We start from the raw sequence: 22,055 nt of genomic DNA on the forward strand, positions 1-22,055 counted from the left end.
ATGTTTTTAGAAATGGGAATGCTTTATGGAATATATTATGGAAAATGAAAACATCAAAAATTTCAAAGCTGCTTTAATTTGTTTCATTATGTATTGATAGAGTTTTTTTTTTTTTTCTTCTTTTTGGATTAAGAGTTTGTATAATAGGAGGGGGGAAATTAGAGGATGGGGATAGGCCCCAAGGTGGTTTGAACTTATGACTTCTTATTTGAGGAGTTGATCTTTTGTCAACTAAGCTGACCCCTTGGGGTTATTAATAGAGTTTTTATGTGTTTTGTGATAAAGAGAGGAAATAGATCGAACGGTTTTTTTTTTTTTTTTTAAATCTTGCCTTTTCTTTATAAGGATTTGGGCAGCAAGATTCTCGAGGTTACAATCTGAGCTTCCTCTCTGAATGATCTCCTTCATTCACTGTTAACACCCAAATCATCACCTAGACTTTTTGCATTTTGTTTCAAGGAAAAATTATGATGATAGCTATAGGTTTTGATATTTTAAGAGACAAAGTGGATGCGGAGATAGCCAGTATTTTTTGCAGGACTTAATCAAGCTAAAAAATGTTCATTCCCAATTGCTGAAATTTGAGCTTCTAACAAGGACGTCTCAAGGAAGCTTCTGAATCCTTCAAATGAATACTGGCCATCTTTTTTACTATCGGCAACTCTCCATCATATTTCGAGTCTCTTTCAATTGAAGATTATTGATTATCAACCTGATCCAGTTGCTTTTATTTTGCAACATCTAGCTTACTGTGTTGTTATTGGAAAACAATCTTTTTGTATACAGAACCTATCTGTAAATTATTGTTTTTGAAAATAATTTTCTCTTACTAACAAAAAAAAAACACCAAAATCATCACCCATTCAAGACAAGTCTTTTTCCTTTTTATTTTATCTATTACCTGTTATTTCTTATGGAATGCTATGAATCGTTGTCTATTTGCCCATCCTCCATCTAACCCTACTATCATTTTTTTCTTTTTTTTTTGGTAAATGACCCTACTATCATTTTAAGGAATATTAATAGGTGGGTAGCTGACCAGAATCTTCTAAGTTTTCCCTTGTGCTTGAACCTCCTTCATCACCCTCAGCTCCCTTGTTGATGATTGACTACGTTGAGCTTGCGAAGCTTGATTGTATTACTCTTATCTATGATGACAGTTTTGCCCAAGAGACTAGGAAGGCTGGTTGGGCTTTGGGCTTCTGTTATTATCTGTAATAATAGTGGTGCTCTTGCTTGTACGGATTTTGGCCATAGAGAACATGTACGAGAAGCCAAAGCGAGGAGGATTTCAAGGATTGCAACATCTGAAAACGCAAGGCTACGTAGTTTATAAACCAACCAGGGAGAGTAAGCTGATCGTAGAACACTCTCTCTCGAGAAGCTTTAGATGGCGTATGCAGTGGGTAACGCCATCTAATCCTTCCATTTGGACTGATTGTGAGGATTTGGTGCAGTGGGTAATGCAACAGACCTGTCGATGGATGTGAAACTGTTTGATATTTTGTGGGATATTAAAATACTATTATAGAAGTATTCTATGGTTTGTATTAATAGAAGAGCTAGAGCTCTTATTACAATAGCTCATATATATGTCTTACCAAAATAAAAAAAATAGCTCATATATATGGCGAGTTTTATTACCCTAATGATAGCCATCTTTCACTGCCATTCTTCTGTTCAAGCTCTCCATTTTGTGTCTCTGATCGAGTTTCTAAGTTTACATATTTTTACACTTCATATTCTTCGGACCTCTTATGTGCTAATCCGAGCAACAATTTATGTGGTGCATTTGAGGTTTCTCTGCTCTTTGCAAATAGTACTCTCTTGTCATTCCCTCTAATGGAGACAAATTTCAGATCCAGATTGGGCAAGCAGAAGAGCATGTTCCTAGTGAAAGTGATGGATAGGTGGAAATTGAGCTCACGGAGTTCTTCAAACGGTGGGGTTGTAGAATTTATTCTGGAAATAGGCAATACCAAACTTACATTTCAGTGAACAAACTATTTTGTTTTTGTTTACGAAAGGATTTTTATTTACGAATTATGATTCATTAATTATTAATGTAAATTATTAAATAAATATAAACATGAGGGTGAGGCTAGTGCAATAGAGCCTAGCACTAGGAAGTTTTGAGTTCGAGGGTTTCTGTTTCTTGTCTAGTCTATGATCATTCGACCACCCCACCCGAAAAATATATATATTTTTAAGGGAGAGGGTCCAATGAGCAAGCGACAAAGGGCACACCAATAAAAAGTGTAACAAAACGGTATCATACATGGGAAGGCAATGAGATCATTTCATCTGAGGAAAGAGATAGAAACTAAGGTACTAGCATACCCTACCCCCGGCGGCTCACAGAACCTTTTCTCTAAACATAAATATAAATCATGCCAAAGAGAGCCTAAAAGATATTATGTGTTAATTAGTAAGTTGAGGATAGGATCCATTGTTTCAATAGAGTTGACTTAATCTCGATCAGGATAGATCCTAGTTTACATGTCGAGCTGATGCAATAATTCACTTATAGCCTACTTGATCATTGGGTCCCCACCCCCCAACTCCTCTGTCTAGTACTTGATTAGTTCTGGGTATGGATACAGGCGCTACAAGGCATATAACCGGGGACAAAAATTTGTTTACAAATTATAATACAGTGGTCTTCGACGAAAAAGTCTACATGGGAAACTCACAATATTCAAGAATTGTTGGCATCGGATGACAAGTTCCGTTAAAGCTTATTTTGAATGACGTACTTCATGTGTCAGACATTCGTCGAAATTTGATTTCAGGTCTTTGGTTGAATAAAGGTGGAATGAAGTTGTGCTTTGAATCTGACAAATTTATAATCACTAAAGAGGGCCTATTTGTACTGAGCGTTGTTGAGAATGGAGATAAGCCTAGTGTTGGTTCCGTTTATTATGTTGATTCTTTTTATTTATGGCATAATAGATTGGGTCATTATAATTCATCATATATGCATAAATTCTCTAAAATATGACTGATTAATATTGATGTTAAATCAAATAATGTCAAAATGTCCTATTTGTGTAGAGTCAAAGTTCACTAAAAAATCCCATAAATCGGTAACAAGGCAAAGTGACCTTCTAGATTTAATTCATAGTGATTTATTCGACTTTAAGTCATATGAATCTCGGGGTAGAAATAAATATGTAATTACCTTTATCGATTATTTTGTAGATATGCCATGTGTTGTCTCCTAAGGACTAAAGATGAAACAGAGAATGCTGTCTTTTAAAGCAGAGGTAGAAAATCAATTTGGTAGGAGGATTAAACGACTCAGAACCGATAGAAGTATTGAGTATGATACTACTAGTCTCGCAAAATTTTGTGAAACTAATGGTATTATTCATTAAACAACGACTTCTTACCAATCCGAGTTGAATGGAGTAGTGGAAAGAAAAAACCAACCATTGAAAGAAATGATGAACTCTATGCTAATAAAATCGGGTTTACCGCTTGATATGTGGGGGGAAGCGATTTTATCTGCTTGTCATATTTTGAATAGAGTACCTCACAAAAAGGCCGGGTTATTACCATTTGAATTATGGTTTGGAAACAAATTGAATTTAAAACACTTAAGAGTTTGGAGACAAGTTGAAGAAATAGAAATACTGAAATGTAAAAAAATAAATTCTGTCAACTTACAAGATCAAGTAATGACAAGTTGGTGAGAGTGATGTCGCCAAACAATAACACACGAACAAAACTAGGTTGAGACGCACCAAAGTGATGTTGTCCTTAAGGTCTAAAAATGCCCCTGTGTGAGTACAACCGGATCTCTTGTGTTTTCACCTCCAAGATTACTCAACCTCAAGCCTAGTAACTCTTGCACAAAGTGTTCGACTACAATAGGAGAGCAAGGCTAGGCTTACAGAACAGCAGTTGAAAAAAAAACTTTACGCAAACGCCTAATGGCAAAATACAGCAACAAAATAGACCACAAATACAAGTATTTCGTATATAACAGAAACAGAGAGAGAAAGAACTGAAAACAGAATGCTTAGATGTGTTTTATCCCTTCTACCAAGCCTCTATTTATAATCTGACCCGGCCACAGCTCGGCAAGCGATTTAAAAGCACCCGGATCCAACCTGTCACCTTAGATGAGTGATACCTCTCTTTAGAACCCCAACCCTTAGGTTCCAATCCCCATTTATAAGCTTGGAAAACCACTCTTCCACTTCCAATGTAAGATTAAAAATAATGCACATTGTTGTTTTAACTCACGCTACCAAATGTAAGAATTCCAATGATGAAGGGAAAGTAAAAAGTGTTTTGAAAATTTCAAAAACTATTTTAAAAACAAATAAATTACAACAGGATTTCTGTCAAGTTTTCTTTTCTTTCCGGTAATTGGGCTTAATGGAATTTACTCAATGTTGGGAATTTCACTTGACGTCAAGTAGGTGCCCAATAAGATGGAGTTGGATCTTGTGCAACTGTGGCGGGAGCTGCACTGTGTAGCTCGAAAAACCACCCCAAATATAGGGGGGAGGTGGTCATTTCACATGTGGGGCCCAGGTGGGACCCACCTGTGAAATGACAACTTTACCCCTATTTTTGCTATCGTTTAGTGGTGTTGCACAGGTGCAGCTCCCACCACAGCTGCATAAGATCCTTTTCCCAATAAGATGCGCTTGACATTGAAGGGCTTAATGGATTTTACTCAATGTTGGGAATTTTGTCACTGAGGATTCTTAAGCTGACTGGTTCTATTTTGGACCAGATAGGACTTGAACCCCGCCCAAATTTGTACAAAACTTTAAATGTCCATATCTTGGACTCCCAAAGTCCAAATTAGGTGATCCCAAAGGTATTCTAAGACATTTTTCAAATACACTTGGTATTGAATTCAACGACTATTCACACCAAATTCAAGTATAGTAGAAGAAATCTATGAAAATCATCTATATATATATATATATATATATATTTTTTGGTGAATGTATGAAAATCATTTATTTGGACATTTGAGTGGATTTTGGGATCAACTAACCATGTTTTAGCTCTGTCTACCAGGGCATTTTGGCCATTTCACTTGTCTGACCTCCATATGCAACCACAAATCATTAGTTTGTAGGGGGTGGCCGGTAACTCAGGCACCCTTGGTGAAGCCTCTGAGCAGTCAACAGTGAGCACCTTGTCATAACATTTGTGGTTTGAAGGTTGGTGACATGATCATGCACACCACCTCTTTCGTAAAAGACATCTATTCTTGGTAGCCAACACTCCCATGGTTTTAATGCACGGTATTGGAACGGGTATCGACAACACGTAAAACCGATATGATATCGATTTGGTATTAGTCTGGATTGGTTGTATCAGACAAAATTATCCTAAAATTCCTTTAAAATGAATTTTTTGACAATTTTACCCCTTGTTTGTATTATGCTATCGATATAGTATCGGTACAGTATCAGTATCAATGACTAGCAAAATTGATATGTATCGCCCGATATTGGGTGGTACGATACCGATATTTAGAACCATGAACACTCTCACTATCTATGTCTATCTTCAAGGGTGCCATGGCCACTGACACTTCATAAGAAATAGTGACAATCATACCCTTCACTATTCTTCATGGCATATATCAAGTCACCCACAGGAACAATAAGTACAAACAACATGATGAGGTCTTCAACTTACCCTTTTTCCTATAAACAGCTTAATTATCTTAACCCTGTTCATTTTTTCCAAATAATTACCAAAAGCACAAAAAGGTCAGAATTAGGGAATAATATAAACTATAAAATCAATATGAAAATCCCGATTTAAATGCAACAAAATTTTAATCTTCTTTTGTTCCTAAATGGGTTTATTCCATAATTATTTAGTGAAGCTAGTACTTCTTAAAGTTCCAATTAAATACATATGAGACGTGTCCTACGTTTTCACCTTCAACATCAAAGATCTATGCTTACAATTCCATTGAAGGAATAAAATTCTACAGGTCACCGTTGGTAGGGTGCATATTTCATGGTTTGATGACCAATATATCATACAAGAAACATCCAACCACGTTAGCCTCCGCTTCATACAAACATTCTTTTGATGTTTTTGGATTTGAATTTTCAATCACTCACAGTCAAGGTTTAAAGAATCAGGATTTAGATCAGAATCGATCATGACTGATTTCGATGTTCACCGGTCCGACACAATCAATTCACACCCAAAAACCTTAGAAATTTCCCTGTGCTTGGATATGAGGATCCCGTGTTTTAAAACCTGGCTCACATGTGGTAAGGAGATTCTACTTTCTTCACAATTGAAAGAAAATTTCCACTGTGTTTTTGGCAAGAGATCATCGTCTAGTTATGTAGCCCCATGCATTAGCAGGGGCCATTGAGAGAGAACGCAAGGCATGTCTTGATGGTATTTTTGATTTCAATGGGGATAGAACAGTCATTACACTTGCTCCTGTGTCTAACCACAAGAACCACACGATCAAATAGCTTTTCTTTTTCTTGAGATGGACACATTCTTTTAGATGAGATTAGCTCACACATATTAGTAGAGACTAGAGAGGTGAGCAGATATAGTAAATGATAGGATAGATTTTCATCCTACCTAGGGTGACAGAATCTAATTTTGAAAGAGGTGGTCGTTAAAAGTCACTTTCTAATATTGGGACACGTGGTATTCTGCGTATTATATCTCCTATGTTTACACTTGTAATATAAAATTTTCTTTTTTCCATATTGGGTTTTAAGTGTTTTAACCCTTTTATTACTTTTAACCTTAGCCTTCGTTCTTAAGTCTTAAAATCCAAAGTCGGTAAAGTACGCCATCACTGCGACAGCAAACGAGCCATCTGATGATCAAAAGATCAAAACCGCGAGCGTAAAGAGCGAAGAGCTCGACCCTTTGATCTCATCAAAAGTCAACTTTTTGACCGTCTTTACAGTTTGGTTTGTTTGTTAGACACAAAACTCTCTCTCCTCGTTTCTCTCTTTCTCTCTCTTTCCATTTTGATTCCGTTTTTTTAATCTCCATCTTTCACTGTCTCTCACTCTCCCTCTCTCAGTCTCCCTCTCTTTCTCTCTCTCTAAACCTTCTACACCAAAACTCCCGAATCGACTATCGTTTCTTCAGTATCTATTTCCATTACTCGTTCTTTCCCTCTCTCTATCGTCATGATTCCCGCCAATCTATATCTTCCGTTTCGAAGGTTTTAAACCCTAATTTATCCCCCGGTCTTTCTCTCAATTGACACACTAAGGTAAATCGATCAAACCCTTCATGTAATAGTGTACAATTAGCTATATTAATAACTAAACATCTCCAATTTTTTATTTTTTTGCTGTTTGTAATGCTGATTATTTTTTCTTGGTTTACTGTGTGAATTTGGCTGTGTTATGATTTATTTTTTGGAGATTGATCGGTTGATCCGCTTGTTTTGGGTTTGTATTTGTGGTTCTTGGTTGCAGAGAATAGAAGAGGAACGAAGGTTAGGATTTATGTCCCTCAATCAATCAAGGTCTGAGAAGAGCGAGGCCCAGTTTAAGAAACCTAGTCGATCCGGGAGCTCTGGTCAGCAGAGGAGTTTCTCAGGAGGCGGCGGGAGAGGCGGCGGCGGGACCGCCCCTCCACCATCTTTTTCTTTGACTCACTCGTCTTCTTCGTCTTTGTCGACAAGCCGAAGGTTCTTGCTTTCCTCTGCTATATTTCCTTTTAGCTATCTTCTTAGAGACAATTGAATCAGAATATTAGGGCTTTTTATATATTTTCATGGTTAACGTATGCGTGGGGTTGGTTCCTTCAGCTTTAAGAAGTTCGGTAATAATGCACAAGGTGGGCAATCCAGGGTGAGCATTGCAAGTGCAAATTCGGAGTCGGATGCCTCTGCTAAAAGTGCTATACAGAATGGTGCCTATGCACAACCCCCCTTACATGGTATGAAACGAAATTCTATTTTTTGGTTGGTGGGTGGGTTCTTATATTATAAGGTGGTGATGTCTGTACTGAGAGAGTTATCAGATTCTGCTGAGTTTTTAAACCATTGTAATTGTAATTGGTGCTCTTTAGGAGTGTCTGATGCACCAGCCTCGGGAGTTCCATCAAAACAAACTGATCCAGCCACTTCGAGAAGTATCAGACCTGTTCCAAAAGCTCCAGCATCTCAATCAGCTGCGGTAGCAGCTGATTCGGCAACCCCTGCAACACCGGCGAAAGGTAACTATATTTTTGCATTTGTATGTAGATTAACTGTGAATTGTGAGTAAGATTTCATATCAGCATCGTCCAAATATTGCTGTTCTGCTTGCTGCCTCTGTTGCCTATGAATTGCAATGAATGTGTGGTTCTAGGTTCTAATTACTTTGATTCTTTTGTTGATAGCATTTTTTTTATGGTATCCCCAGGTGATGCGTCAAGGTCATTCCCTCTGCAGTTTGGGAGCTTCAGTCCCGGTTTTGTGAATGGAATGCAGGTAAAGTTCCATGTTCCACCCCACTATGCTGGTTATGAGGTTTTTTGTTGCCTTTTGGTTTGCTTGCACCTTTTGCTTTTCTCTTGAGTATGGAAGGACTTTATGCACTTTTGTCTGTAGATACCTGCCCGAACAAGCTCAGCACCTCCAAATTTGGATGAGCAGAAACGTGACCAGGTATGTAACTGCTTGATGAGTGCCCATGTGGGGACTATGGTTTTTTTTGCATTTAATCTGTGCATCCTGCAAACCTTTTCTCTTGTCATAATATTTATTTTATTTTCTTTTAATGTTTACATATGAACTGTACCACAAAACATCTATGGAGTCTTGGTGGCATTATGCCACATACCTCCCCTGATACATGTGTGAATTCATATGCAGAGAAGTTGGCATATGCTCTTTGACTTTTTTTGATGTACTTAGGAAAATGATTGGTAACTCTGTATGTTGTCACAAGCAAGAAAAAATGAGATGAATGTCTGGTGTCATCTGTTTCATGCTTAGGACTAAACCCACTGTAAAATTTATTTGTTTATTCCCTTCAATATGTGGGGCTGTAAAATTTTTTTCCTAATTAAATAAACCATAAAACAGTCTCACATTTATGGGAATTTTAGCCCCTAGGGTTTTGCTTAAGACAATCGTTCTTCAATTATGCAGGTGCACCATGATTCTGTTAAAGCTGTACCTACTTTGCCAATCCCTGCCACCCCAAAGCAGCAACAATCAAGGAAGGATGTGGGTACTGTTAGCCAAGCAAATTCTAGGGATTCCCACCCTCCATCCCAGGCTAAAAGGGATGTTCATGCCCAGGTTCCATTGGGACCTGCCCCCCCAGCGATACAGAAGTCGTCTGTTCATCCTACAACTGGGATGCCAGTGCCATTTCAGCAGCCACAGGCTTCTGTACAATTTGGTGCCCCCAATGCACATATTCAGTCTCAGATGCCCAGTTCAGTGCAAATGCCAATGCAGTTTCCAGTGGCAAGTGCCACTCAAGTCCAGCAGCAGGTGTTTGTCCCAAGTCTCCAATCTCACCCATTGCAGCCTCAGGGGATAATGCATCAGGGCCAGAACATGAGCTTCTCACCTCCAATGGGTCATCAGCTTTCTCAGTTGCAAAACCTGGGAATTGGGATTGCCCCACAGTTCGCACAACCACAAGGTGGAAAGTTTGGTGGTCCTCGCAAAGCTGTTAAAATAACTCATCCTGAGACTCATGAAGAGTTGAGTTTTGATAGAAGGGCAGATTCATATTTGGATGGTGGTTCATTGGGCGCAAGATCTCATCCTAATTTGCCGCCACAATCCCAGCCCATTGCATCCTTTACTCCTTCCCATCAGATGAACTACTATCCTCATATGCAAGCAGGTTCTTATAACCCTCCTTCCATCTACTTTCAAAGTCAACCTTCTCTTCCCCTGACTGGTAACCAGATGACTCCTGGTTCTCAATCTGCTAGGTATAATTATCCAGGTAGCCAGGGTCCGCCTACTGTTTCATTTATGAATCTGTCCTCTCTTAACCCCTTGTCTAACAAGGTTGGGCCTCCAGTACATGGTGTCCCTGAGATGTCAAACTCGGAACATGTTAACGATGCTCATACAGTGATAGCTTCTGCTCCACCAACTTCAGTGCAGGTGACACAGAAGTCATCTTCTGGTTCAATCCTAGAAAAGGTTGGCTCCTCTTCGGTGTCAATTACTTCACCTGTTGTTAGCAAGAGTGAATCATCTAAATTATTAAGGCCACCTGGGGAATCTAGCCCGCATATTGCACAGAAGGACTCTGATGTGGTTGGTGATAGCTCTGTTGAACCATCAGGTTCTGTCTCTTTGCCTGCCACAACTAAACACTTTGCTACTGTAACTGCATCAGTGCAGAGGCCTGCAACCCCCAGTACTTCCTCTGCGCTTACTGTCCCTCCTGAGGAGTTAGTACATACTACTTCCAACACTGAAGGCCAAAGAAGAGAATCTGTCAGAAGATCTGATTCTATTAAGGATCATCAGAAGAAGCCTATTAAGAAGGGTCAACGACATTCACAACTGCAGAACCAGGTATCATGCTATGTGCTTATCAGTCATGGTATTCTCGTTAAATTTTATCGCATTATGTAACTTTATAGACAATGGCTTTTGTGCAGGCAGATGCCTCTGAATCTGCAGGTTTTGTGAAGTCATCTTCATTAAGGATATCCACAGAAGTTGCTAAGCACCCTGACACGATGCAATCTCCTCCTTCAGTGGTTGTTGGGTCATCAACATCTATCTTGAGCTTGACATCTAGGAGTTTGGGACATAGTAGTTCCATGAATGATAGGATATCAGAAACTGTTGAAGGTAAAACAACTTCTTCTCCATCGGAAACCTCAGGAAGTACCTCAGAATTTATTCAGGAACATGTGTTGGATGTTGATATAGGAAGTACCGATTCTTTTGAAGTATTGACAGATACTGTTCGGATTGGGGAGGTGACCACCTGTGAACCATCAAGCACGTCTTTTGCTGGAACTGTATCTGATAATTTGGATGCTGCTCATAATGCGATACAAGATGGTTTTGCTGTGCGGGAACAATGGAAAACTGAATTATCTGAAGGGCCTCAACAAGATATTAATAACATTAAAATGCCTGCAGGATCCACTTTTTCTGGCTATGCGGAAGGCAGTAAACAATTTCAGGCCGAGGACTTCAAGGAGAGAGAAATCATTGTTGGTGGTATGGAGTCTTTGTCTGTTAAATCTGAACATAACGAAGATCTGGGTTCCATCTCAGAGATCAACAGGACAAATGGTAACTTAGTAAAGTCTGCTACAGCATCTTCTGATTCTGTTGCTGCTGAAACCATATCATTTGGCATTCTTTCCCCTAAGATTTCTCATGAAGATAATGTTTCGTCCATGGATTCATCCTCTGGAAGGGTTGAGAGCATTGATAGTCAAGAACCATTCGTTACGGAATCTGGTGCTTCACATCAGGAGGCAGCTGCTGTTCCAACTCCCATTTTGTCTGAAGTTACTTGGAAAGTTGAGGGGGGAAGCATAGAGAATACTAATGGGGGGCTAATTTCCATTCCCTTGTCAGCTCCCAAGGACAAGAACATAGAACCAAATAGGGCGAAGGGTACATCAAAGGCGAAGAAGAAGATGAAAGAAATTCTTAAGAATGCAGATGCTGCTGGGGCAACTTCTGATCTTTATAATGCATACAAGGGTCCAGACGAAAAGCAAGAAACTGCAGTTCGTCAAGAAAGCATAGACAGCAGCTCCAGTGGTGATGTAAAACAGGCATGTGTGGTCGATACTGAGAAGAGTATCCTCGTGAATGAGGAGGATGGGCAAAATAAAGCTGAACCAGATGATTGGGAAGATGCAGCTGACGTATCGACTCCGGAGCTGAAAACATCAGATACTGGAAAACGGGGTTGTGGTGTTTTGGTCAATCCTGATGAAGATGGAAATGAAGTTATGGGCAAAAAGAAGTACTCTAGAGATTTTCTGCTGACATTTTCAGAGCTATGTATGGATCTTCCTGCAGGTTTTGGGATTGGCTCTGACATAGCGGATGTCCTGATGAGTGGTTCAGTCAGTATAGGTCATATTGTTGATCGTGATTCATATCTCCTTGCTGGTAGAATTATAGATAGGCCAAGTGGGGGTTCTCGGGCTGACCGCCGTGGGAATGGTATGGCAGATGATGACAAATGGAACAAATCACCTGGTCCTTTCCCTTCAGGACGAGACCCACGTCTTGAGATCCAACATGGAGGTGCTGTTGTAGGTTTTCGTCCTGGTCAAGGTGGAAATCATGGTGTTCTGAGGAATCCACGTGGGCAACCTTCTCCCCAATATGTTGGTGGCATTCTCTCTGGACCATTGCAGTCCCTTTCACCGCAGGGAGGGATTCCGCGAAATAATTCTGATGCCGGCCGGTGGCAACGTGCTACTGGCACTCAGAAGGGTTTGATCCCGTCACCTCAGACTCCTTTACAGATGATGCACAAAGCCGAGAAGAAGTATGTAGTGGGTAAAACTTCTGATGAGGAAGAGTGCAAACAAAGACAGTTGAAAGCTATCCTTAATAAGCTAACTCCTCAAAACTTTGACAAGCTTTTTGAACAAGTTAAAGAAGTCAACATTGACAATGCGGTTACTCTTACTGGTGTCATCTCACAGATCTTTGATAAAGCTCTCACGGAACCAACTTTCTGTGAGATGTATGCAAGATTCTGTTTCCATCTTGCCAGTGCATTGCCTGATATTAATGAGGACAATGAGAAGATCACATTTAAGAGATTGCTTTTGAATAAGTGCCAGGAGGAGTTTGAGAGGGGGGAAAGGGAGCAAGCAGAAGCTAACAGAGATGAAGAAGAAGGCGAAGTTAAAATGTCTGAACGGGATAGGGAGGAGAAGAAGACCCAGGCAAGAAGGCGGATGCTGGGTAATATTAGATTGATTGGGGAATTGTACAAAAAGAAGATGCTGACTGAGAGAATAATGCATGAATGCATAAAGAAGCTGTTAGGTTATGATATGCAATATCAGAATCCCGATGAGGAAGACATTGAAGCTCTGTGCAAGCTAATGAGCACAATTGGGAAGATGATTGACCACCCAAAAGCCAAGGAACATATGGATGCATATTTTGAATTGATGATGACATTATCTAACAACATGAAGCTATCTTCTAGAGTGAGATTCATGTTGAAGGATGCTATTGATCTGAGAAAGAACAAATGGCAACAAAGAAGAAAAGTCGAGGGACCAAAAAAGATTGATGAAGTGCACAGAGATGCAGTTCAAGAACGGCAGGCACAGGCCGGTAGGCTCTCACGTAGTTCAGGCATTAATTCCTCACCAAGAAGAGGGCAATTAATTGATCCTGGTATGAGAGGATCAACCATGTTTTCTCCAAATGCCCAGATGGGTGGCTTCCGTGGGATGCCACCACCTGTCCGCGGGGTTGGTGCTCAAGATGTTAGATTCGAGGAGAGACCTACTTATGAGAGGACATTGTCGGTCCCCCTACCTCAAAGGTCTCTTGATGATGAGTCTATTACTCTTGGTCCCCAAGGTGGTCTTGCTAGGGGAATGTCTATCAGAGGGCAGCCATTGGTTTCAACTATTTCTGTGGCTGATGTTTTCCCCAGCACTGGAGACTCCAGAAGAATGACAGCTGGCCCAAATGGTTACAATTCTGTATCTGAGTGGACATCTTCTAACTCAAGAGAGGACCTCATGCCAAGATATGCCGCAGAAAGGTTAATGGGCCCACCTGCTTATGATCAATTAAATTCGCAAGAACGAAATTCCTATTTTGGTAACCGGGATTTAAGGAACACGGATCGCACTTTTGATAGATCCATGGTAAACTCACCTGCCACACGGATGCAGGGATCTTCTGTGGCACAAAATGCTTCATCAGAAAAAGTTTGGCCTGAAGAGCGCCTGCGGGAGATGTCAATATCAGCGATTAGAGAGTACTACAGGTATAATTTTTTCTTGTCTATGTTATTGAATATACTGGTTCTTCTTTTTTATTTGAATTCTAGTTTTATGGGTATCTTTGGTAAATTTTTGGTAATAGTAGATTTGAATCCTAACACCATAATTTGTCACTTTAGCTTATTTAGGTTGGTGGTATATGAAGCTCGTCCATTATTGTCAACCCTCTATATTGTTTTATGCCATGTTATTCCACTTATTTATTTATTTATTTAATTGACAAAATCTTATTGGAAAAGAAGCATAGATCCTGAAGCCCAGAGGACCCACTCAAATCTGTTATACAAAGAATCCCTACTAGCACTCCTCCCAATGGGCCAGCTCATCTGCAATGGAGTTGGCTGACTGCTTCCTCCTGGAGAAACAAGTTTGCTGTAGTTTTCTTGATCAAATGATTGTATCTCCATGAACCTTCAGAGGACACCCTAAGCCATATAAATTAAATAAGTAATATGAAAATAAGTGGGGCCGCGACATAGAGAAGGTAGTTGTAAAATTTCCATTGACATTAGAAAACCAATAGGACAGTCCTGTCCTCATTATTTCTACACACACCACCATTACCAGCAGGGCCAGGGTTGCCCGAGGAGCTACATATTGGATAGGGGAGGAAGCCTGTGGTGCTTGATATGCATGCATGAACTTTCTTAGGAAAAGATTCACAAAAATACCCTGTAATTTCTCCAATGTGAAAGCCCGTTTCACAGTTGACATGATATCCACAACTAACCGGGCAGGGGGGGGGGAGTTTGCTAATGTCATTTAAGATTTCATTCCTTGAATTGCTTCCTCCTACTTGATAATGTTTATTCCTTCATGTAACAAAGTGCAATAAAGTGGGGAGAATTTTTAGCTTCCCAATTTGATAGCATGTTGTATTTCCTTTATATTCTTAGTACCACAGTCCGGAAAATATTTTAAACATTGTTTGTTAGAATTGTCTTTAGGAAGTGATTCAAATTTGTTAAAGCATTGAAGCGGCCTGAATCTTGGTTGCTGATTTGTTTTCTTTTGATCCAGCTGGAAATCCTAAACTCTTGGTTAACTCAAAATATTTTTTCTTGGTATACTCATCATTAATATCTCTGTTGGGTAGTTTATGATTGTAAGTTTTGGCCAATCATGTATTTCCTTGAAAGTAGATTCAGCTGGTTCTTATGGAAGGATAGAATGATTAGAATCTACATGCCCATTTATTGAAGATGCCTGCTTCTTTTGTTGGTAAGTTCTATGGGAGATGATATTATAGATGTGGGTCTAAAACCTGCTTTCATCCGTATCAACTAGCTGCCAGTCTGCTTTCCTGTTCCTGTAAAAGATATAAAAGAAAATGTTTTTAAATGAAAAGAATGAGAAAACGGTCTCAGCCATCTGTTTTGTAAGGAGGGTGATTATGTCCTACATGGCTTCTTTTTATCTGTAACTGATTGTGCTGTTGTTTAGTCTTACGGATATTGCAAATGGACAGTTCTGGATGTGCTCTTCAATTCATGCTAAGACCCTTAGTGGAAATTCAAGTAGAATGGAGAGTTGGGGATCAATCCATCACTTCCTAATAATTATACGAAGTTAACGAATTCATCATGGTAGGAAGAAACAGTAAGATAACCTCTTGAATAGCTTTGAGCATCATGATGATAACAATAAAATGAGATGACAGAATGGGAATAGTCCTTCTACCAATTATAAATATTTCTAACGGTTTAAAATCATGGTGATTGAGGTCCGTAGGACTGAATTATGAAAATTGACAAGGACACTAGAATCACATGTATTTAGTGTTCTGTGGTTAGGGACAGAACGATGGGGCGGAACAAGGCTACTTGTATAGCAGCATAGACTTGTATCATTAAGCATAACATGTAGTTAATGATTAATTAGAGTTGCTATGATTGTTCTTGATGTTCTTTTGGTAATTCTATTTTTTTTTTTTTTAAATTAAAGTGAGTTCTGGAGTTCTTTTCCATCCTTAGTGGGGATAGGATTACAATAGCTCTGTTACAAAGATCTGCAGTTAAATTGAGAATTTGATGGGTTTGTGTGGGATATAACTCTTCTCAGTTGTGTGGTCCAACTTTTATTTGTCACTCTTCTATTTTTTGTTGCTGTTATTGCATGTTCCGTCATCTTATTATCAGTTCTGGTTAGTTCTTAAGCTGTTTTTTTTAAATTTATTGATTTTTTTCTTCGAATTATTATTCAAGATTGTTATTTGAGATTTTCAAAGGTTGGTTGATGTTTGAGACTTGATTCCTCTTTTGTTCCACTACTCATGCCCCTAACAATGTTATGAAACCTGAATCCATTGTTACAGGAAGTGGATCGGAATGAGCCTTCTCGATTCTGATTCTGGCTTATTTCGAATTTTCTGATTGGTGCTAAATTTCTAGGTTCAGGGCCTTTGGGACGATCCCTGCTGAGTCGGAATCAGAATTGGAATTGGCAGAGGCTCGATCCCATTGCTGATTCCGCTTACTTGAACCATGCCTGTAGCACATACTCCACTAATCAAAGTTACAGATTTTATTCATGGTTTGAAATTGAAAGGAAATCAAATTTGCTGATTCCTCTTGTTAGTTTTTTGAGTCTTAGGATTTCCAAAAGTGATGATAAGTCTAAGGATAACTCTCAGTTGGTAGGATTCTTCTCAAGACTTGCAATAGAACATTGCTAATTTTATATTAGGGACTATTTATCTTTCCCCTGGATCTTAACTCACCCTGTGGGTCTTGAAAAATAAAAATAGGAAGCTTTCACCACGAGCCCTTCTGTAGCTCATTCCAGAGGAAGTGTGCCAAACTGTTTATTGACCATAAACAGTTTGATCCTAAGGTTTGACCTTTTGGGGCTAAAAAGCCATCAATCTCTGAAGTCTGAACCAGATGTTGGACAAAAACCTCAACACAGGCAAAGTATGAAAAAAATGTTGGTCAACTCTCGAGCACACAACGTCCCTGCACTTAAAGATTGAATTACCCTGCTGGAGTGTACTCAAGATGATGGAGCAACTCCTGGAAACTCCAGTTATCTTGCTTTTGTTAGGAAAGTGATGCAGAATTTCTAGGCTGAAGAGATGAATTTGGGTTGACCTACTTGGAGAAGCTGCTAACTTAGCTTTTGAGATCAGGGGGGAAAATTGTGTTTATTCCTTCTGTTGGGTGAAATTCTTTATGAAGGCTGATAGATTGGTCATCAATGCGTGTCTGAAAGATTTGCATCAACATTCCTTATGGGGCGTCAGCATTCTTGAAGACACCCAGGGTTGCTTGGGTTGTGATGCATTGCTCTCTCGCCCACCCCCCACTTTTTTTTTTAAAATTTCGGTGTCTTTGCTTGTGGGAGCTTATGTTGTTGTTACTGGAAATTCTTCTCTGGTAGTGGCCTTGAGGCTGATCATCTCCTTCACTGTTTTCTCAATCATTCAGGGGAATCAAGTTTTGGCCTTCTTAATTCAGGTCCGATTTAAAATTGGGCCAGTTTTTAGTATTGGTTTGGGTTAGTCCTTAGTTTTTGGGATTTATTTTTGTCATAGGCTGAAATATGAAGTCGAAAGTGGGGGGTTTTAAGGGGTGCACAAAATTAGTATCTTATTTTGGTAGGTCCCATGTTGTTGATAGTTGGTTAGGAATTTGTATTATATTTTAATCTTAGACTAGTTGTGGGTTGTTAGTTAATTTTTGAGTCCATTTAGGAAATCTATATTCTAGATTCCTTAGCTGTCAAAGAGTCCTAGTTAGGAAAGTCTTGGTATTATATTTTATTAGTAGTTGAGTTGATCTAGAAGATTTGTTATGTTTTCAATAAATTAGCATTGTACATTTATTTACCCTACTACTATGGAATTGAATGGATTAGTTTCTCTCTCCCACTTTCTCTGTTGATCTCACATCTTTTATGTAGTTTCTTTCTTATTACTGAATCTGACTTTTTCTTAAGTTTCTGTTATCATCTTCTATAAAATCTGACCATTAGATCGAGTATCAGATCTGAGCACTCTGAACCATCAGATCTGAATCCTCTCGTCCTATTTTATCACCCAGTACTGCAAGGCCAATCATATCCATCAGATCTGATTGATCTGCATCATTTCTCTTTTGAGTTGCTCCTCAGGCGGTTTGGCCATGTATTTCCTATATTCTCCTTCCTTCCTTTTTGTTTTCTCCTCGTTGCTTTGCTGCCTTGGGCTGGTTGTTGGTTTGGCCATTTGACCTCCGAGTCAAAATGGTCGAGTTCAATTCATTGAGCTTCTTGGCTTCAGGGAGTAAGAGTACATGGAGTTCAGCTTTTATTAGACAACTTATGGATGAGAGTGCTTGAATGAATATCTTGTAGACCTTGATCTGCTAATAGAACTTGTAGATAATCCAGAAGGGAGGTTGTATTAAGAACAGGCTTGTATAGTGATGTCATGGAAAAAAACCTTGGGATGCTTCTCCTGGTAGTAGTTTTAGCTGGATGGTGTATGGATTGCAGAGAGAGGGTTTGATACTTACTGTGTATACTCCTACTTCTGTCCTGTGACCGAGAATGGCAGCACTTTGGTTTTGCTAGGTTGAAGAGGAAGCTTAAAGATTCACAAGTAGCTTCCATTGATAATACCTTAGCTTCCTGTGTAAAAAGATTTGGGAAAATTTTCTCCTGGACAGAGCTGCATTGGCTGCTTATGATGGACAAGTTAGTGAATCGGATAACTGCCTGTATTTTCTGGCTCTCATGTCGCTGCTAGGATTGGATGTCACCATATTTATATTCGGCTTCCACCTAACTTCAGGAACCCAGAATCAGATTTTATTTATGTGTTCTGTAATGCAATTTTTTAATTAGCTGCCCTTAATTTTGTGGGAAGGCCTTCGTCCATTTAGAGTCTCTCCACAAGGATTCGTGGGTAGACATTTTCTCCAGAATGTCTAGTCATGGGTTCAGCTTTGGACGGATCTAACTTATCCCATGTCTTGCTATAATGTTTTGAACGTTGTTTGAGAAAACTTGAATCTATTCGAAGAACAGTAACTGTTGTAAAACAAGGAAAAGTCCCCACAGTGGGCCCATATGTTTGAGATGGGCCACAAGATTTGACACGTGGCTTATCGGAGGAACTCCCATCTATCTAGTGGTCAGAATAGTCTAATTAATTTTCCATTGGGGAAAAAAAGCTGTCAGTGTGGGAGAATCTCACACTGTTCAAGGAACCTTTATCAACCCCTTAATGGCCCAAAGCGGCACTATGAATGGTAAGATTGAAGTGGGAGGGGCTGTCTCCTCCATTAGCTTATGTTAAAATGAAAATTTAATGCATATCTGATCTAACTGTTTATTTATAAGGCTTGAAATAGATTGTTCCTTTAATTGGGGTCAAGGATATACTTTTTAGGTTGTAGTACTCCATTTTGCTTGAAAGGATTTGCCTTGCATGTTTTGGCAGATAGTCCTTGACAGAAGTAACTTTTTCCTGAATAGTCTGATTTATGAGCTGAAACATGTCTTTTCAGTGCCAAAGATGAGAAAGAGGTTGATTTATGTATCAAAGATTTGAATTCTCCGAGCTTCCACCCGTCTATGATATCTATCTGGGTCACAGACTCTTTCGAGAGAAAGGATATGGACAGGGATTCTTTGGCTATGCTTCTTGTCAATCTTACCAAGTTCCCAGATTGCTCGTTAAATCAAATACAGCTCCTTGAAGGGTAAGAAATCAAATTTACTGGAGATAAGTAAAAGTCAGTTTGCTTGGTCTTGTCCCCCCTTTCCCAACTACCAGGGGAAAAATAAATCTGGGATCTCCGTTTAATCCTGTTTCAATTCTTTGCTACCAGGTTCGAATCAGTTCTTGCTACTTTGGAAGATGCTGTAACTGATGCCCCAAAAGCACCTGAGTTTTTTGGCCGTATCCTTGCTAAAGTCATTGCTGAAAATATTGTTTCATTGAAGGAGATTGGTCGACTAATACATGAGGGTGGGGAAGAACCAGGACGTCTACTACAAATTGGTCTTGCGTCCGAAGTTCTCGGCAGCATTCTTGAGAGCATTAGGTTAGAGAAAGGAGAATCTTTCTTGAATGAGATTTGTACTAGCTCCAATCTGCGGTTGGAGAATTTTAGACCCCCAGAAGCAATTGGATCAAGGAGGCTTGATGCGTTTATTTAGAGGATGGCGTTGCTCATTGTACCTGGTAAAAGAAAATTCCATGTCCAGGGCCGGCGAAGTTTCTTTGGGAGTTGGGGGGGTGGTTGGTGTCTCCATCCTGAATCTGGGTAATCATCCTCCTTGTCAAATTGTCATTATCATTATTATAATTATTTCTTCAATGGTTCACTGCAGTTGCCAAGGTTCTAATGAGCATCTTATTTTGGTTCTTCGTATGGCATCTTCTCGTTCTAATTTTTGCGTTTCCAAGTTGTGGTTGGCTTGGACTAAGTTAATTTCTTCACAATCCATATCACTGCGTCTATGGTTCACTACTTTTCATAATCAATTTGGTCTGGGTATGTCCGTTAGATGTTTGATTGATTGGAAAATAATCCTCTCCAATTCCTTCAATAAGTGAACTAGGAGTGAGTTTTCTTTCACCCAGGGTTAAATAGGACGTAAATACAGTTCTTTGGCTTAGAAGTCCACAAAAGTGTACGGTGGCATGGGACCCCTATTCAATTTCAATATGAATTTTTATCTCCAATTCTGACACCCTTCAATTCCCTCCAATCCTCTCACTATGGAGCTGAAAAGACCACCCTATCCCACCTTGGGAAGTGTGTCCAAACAGTGAGTAAGTGGTCATTTCAACTTCCATGTGAGGGATTGGAGGGAATTGGAGGGTGTCAGAATTGGAGTGATAATGATCCGGACTTGTGGATCTTCCTTAGAGATGGTGAGGTTGAAGTTTCTTAAACCTAACTAGAATGGTGCCTGTGGTCTGTGATTAGTAGGAACTAAATCTCGGTAGAATCGATTTTAAAAAGTCCCATGTTTTGATTCAACGTAACTAGTTTCGATATGAAAATTTGATAATATATTGCTAGTTTCAACCTAAATGCCCATATATTTATCATTTAATTCCATTGAAACTTGAGGAAATCTGGTTAGAAATTGGACACACATTTATGTCAAAAAGTGAGTAAGACATTTATTTATGTTTTATATTTGTTATTTTATTTACTTACGATATTATTCATAAATAAGCAAATACCCTTGTTTGAATCTTATAAAAAATAGTTAAAAATCAAATTTAAAAAAGATAAAAAGTCAACCTCTCAAATCAAGAGCTAAAATTGGTTTTTCAGTGGTAGGTAAAATTTTCAACTTTCTAATGTTGGATTTTTCTCAAATCTTAATATGGTAAAACATTGTTAAAAACAAAAAATGTAGTATAATATTCATTTGTTTTGATGTCTAAAAAAATATTTTCATTCAGAGCGATTTTGACAATATTCGTACACATCAAATTAGGTTTGATTGAAACATAACTCCAATATATAAATTAGATTTAAACAATCTTGAATTTGTTGGAAAGCTCGTCACCTACTGTCGAAATCCAATTTTTGTTTTTGAATTGGAGGTTTGACTTTTTATCATTTTAGAATTTGATTTTCTAATTATTTTTATTGGATTCAAATATGAGGATATTTATTATTTATGAATAATATCTTAAAAAATAAGTGTCTGTCTTGGTTTCCAGCCAATGTCCAACAACAATATACGGTAGTAAACTTGGGTAAAAAACCACAAATATCATTTTCAGTTTTTTTTTTTGGTGTGAAAATAGTTTATGCATTGTATTTAGAATGTCAAAAATAGACTGTATACAAAAAATCAGATACAAAAATGGCATTTTTGAGCTTCGAAACATCAACTCAAGTTGGCTGGGAAAATATCACAGGTTTCAACAAGATTTTGACCATATCTTGGTTTCTGGTTGATCGAAATTTGGTTGAAACCCGATTTTTAGAACCTTGGTGATTACTTGTCTCAGTTGTAACTTTTTAAAAGTCCATTAAAAAAATTTGTACTTTTTAAATATAGTTAAAAAAAAATGGATGGCTATTCTCCCATCAGAACAATTAGACAGCCATGAAAGGGAGAATTTTAATATATGG

General features: G+C 38.8%; 1 protein-coding gene across 1 annotated transcript; it reads left to right on the top strand.

Annotated features, from left to right (window-relative positions):
- The first annotated feature begins 7,049 nt into the window (after nt 1-7,049).
- On the top strand, nt 7,050-20,322 carry LOC122663648 (eukaryotic translation initiation factor 4G-like). Its single transcript, XM_043859255.1, has 10 exons — nt 7,050-7,246; nt 7,455-7,669; nt 7,790-7,920; nt 8,053-8,199; nt 8,388-8,455; nt 8,576-8,632; nt 9,119-10,519; nt 10,606-13,949; nt 19,455-19,649; nt 19,779-20,322. Exons 2-10 carry the CDS (start codon nt 7,485-7,487, stop codon nt 20,107-20,109), a joined length of 5,859 nt encoding a protein of 1,952 aa, XP_043715190.1. The 5' UTR covers nt 7,050-7,246; nt 7,455-7,484; the 3' UTR covers nt 20,110-20,322.
- Nucleotides 20,323-22,055: the final 1,733 nt, after the last annotated feature.

This window comes from Telopea speciosissima, chromosome 6 (genome assembly GCF_018873765.1).
Source record: "Telopea speciosissima isolate NSW1024214 ecotype Mountain lineage chromosome 6, Tspe_v1, whole genome shotgun sequence".
Classification (NCBI taxonomy): domain Eukaryota; kingdom Viridiplantae; phylum Streptophyta; class Magnoliopsida; order Proteales; family Proteaceae; genus Telopea; species Telopea speciosissima.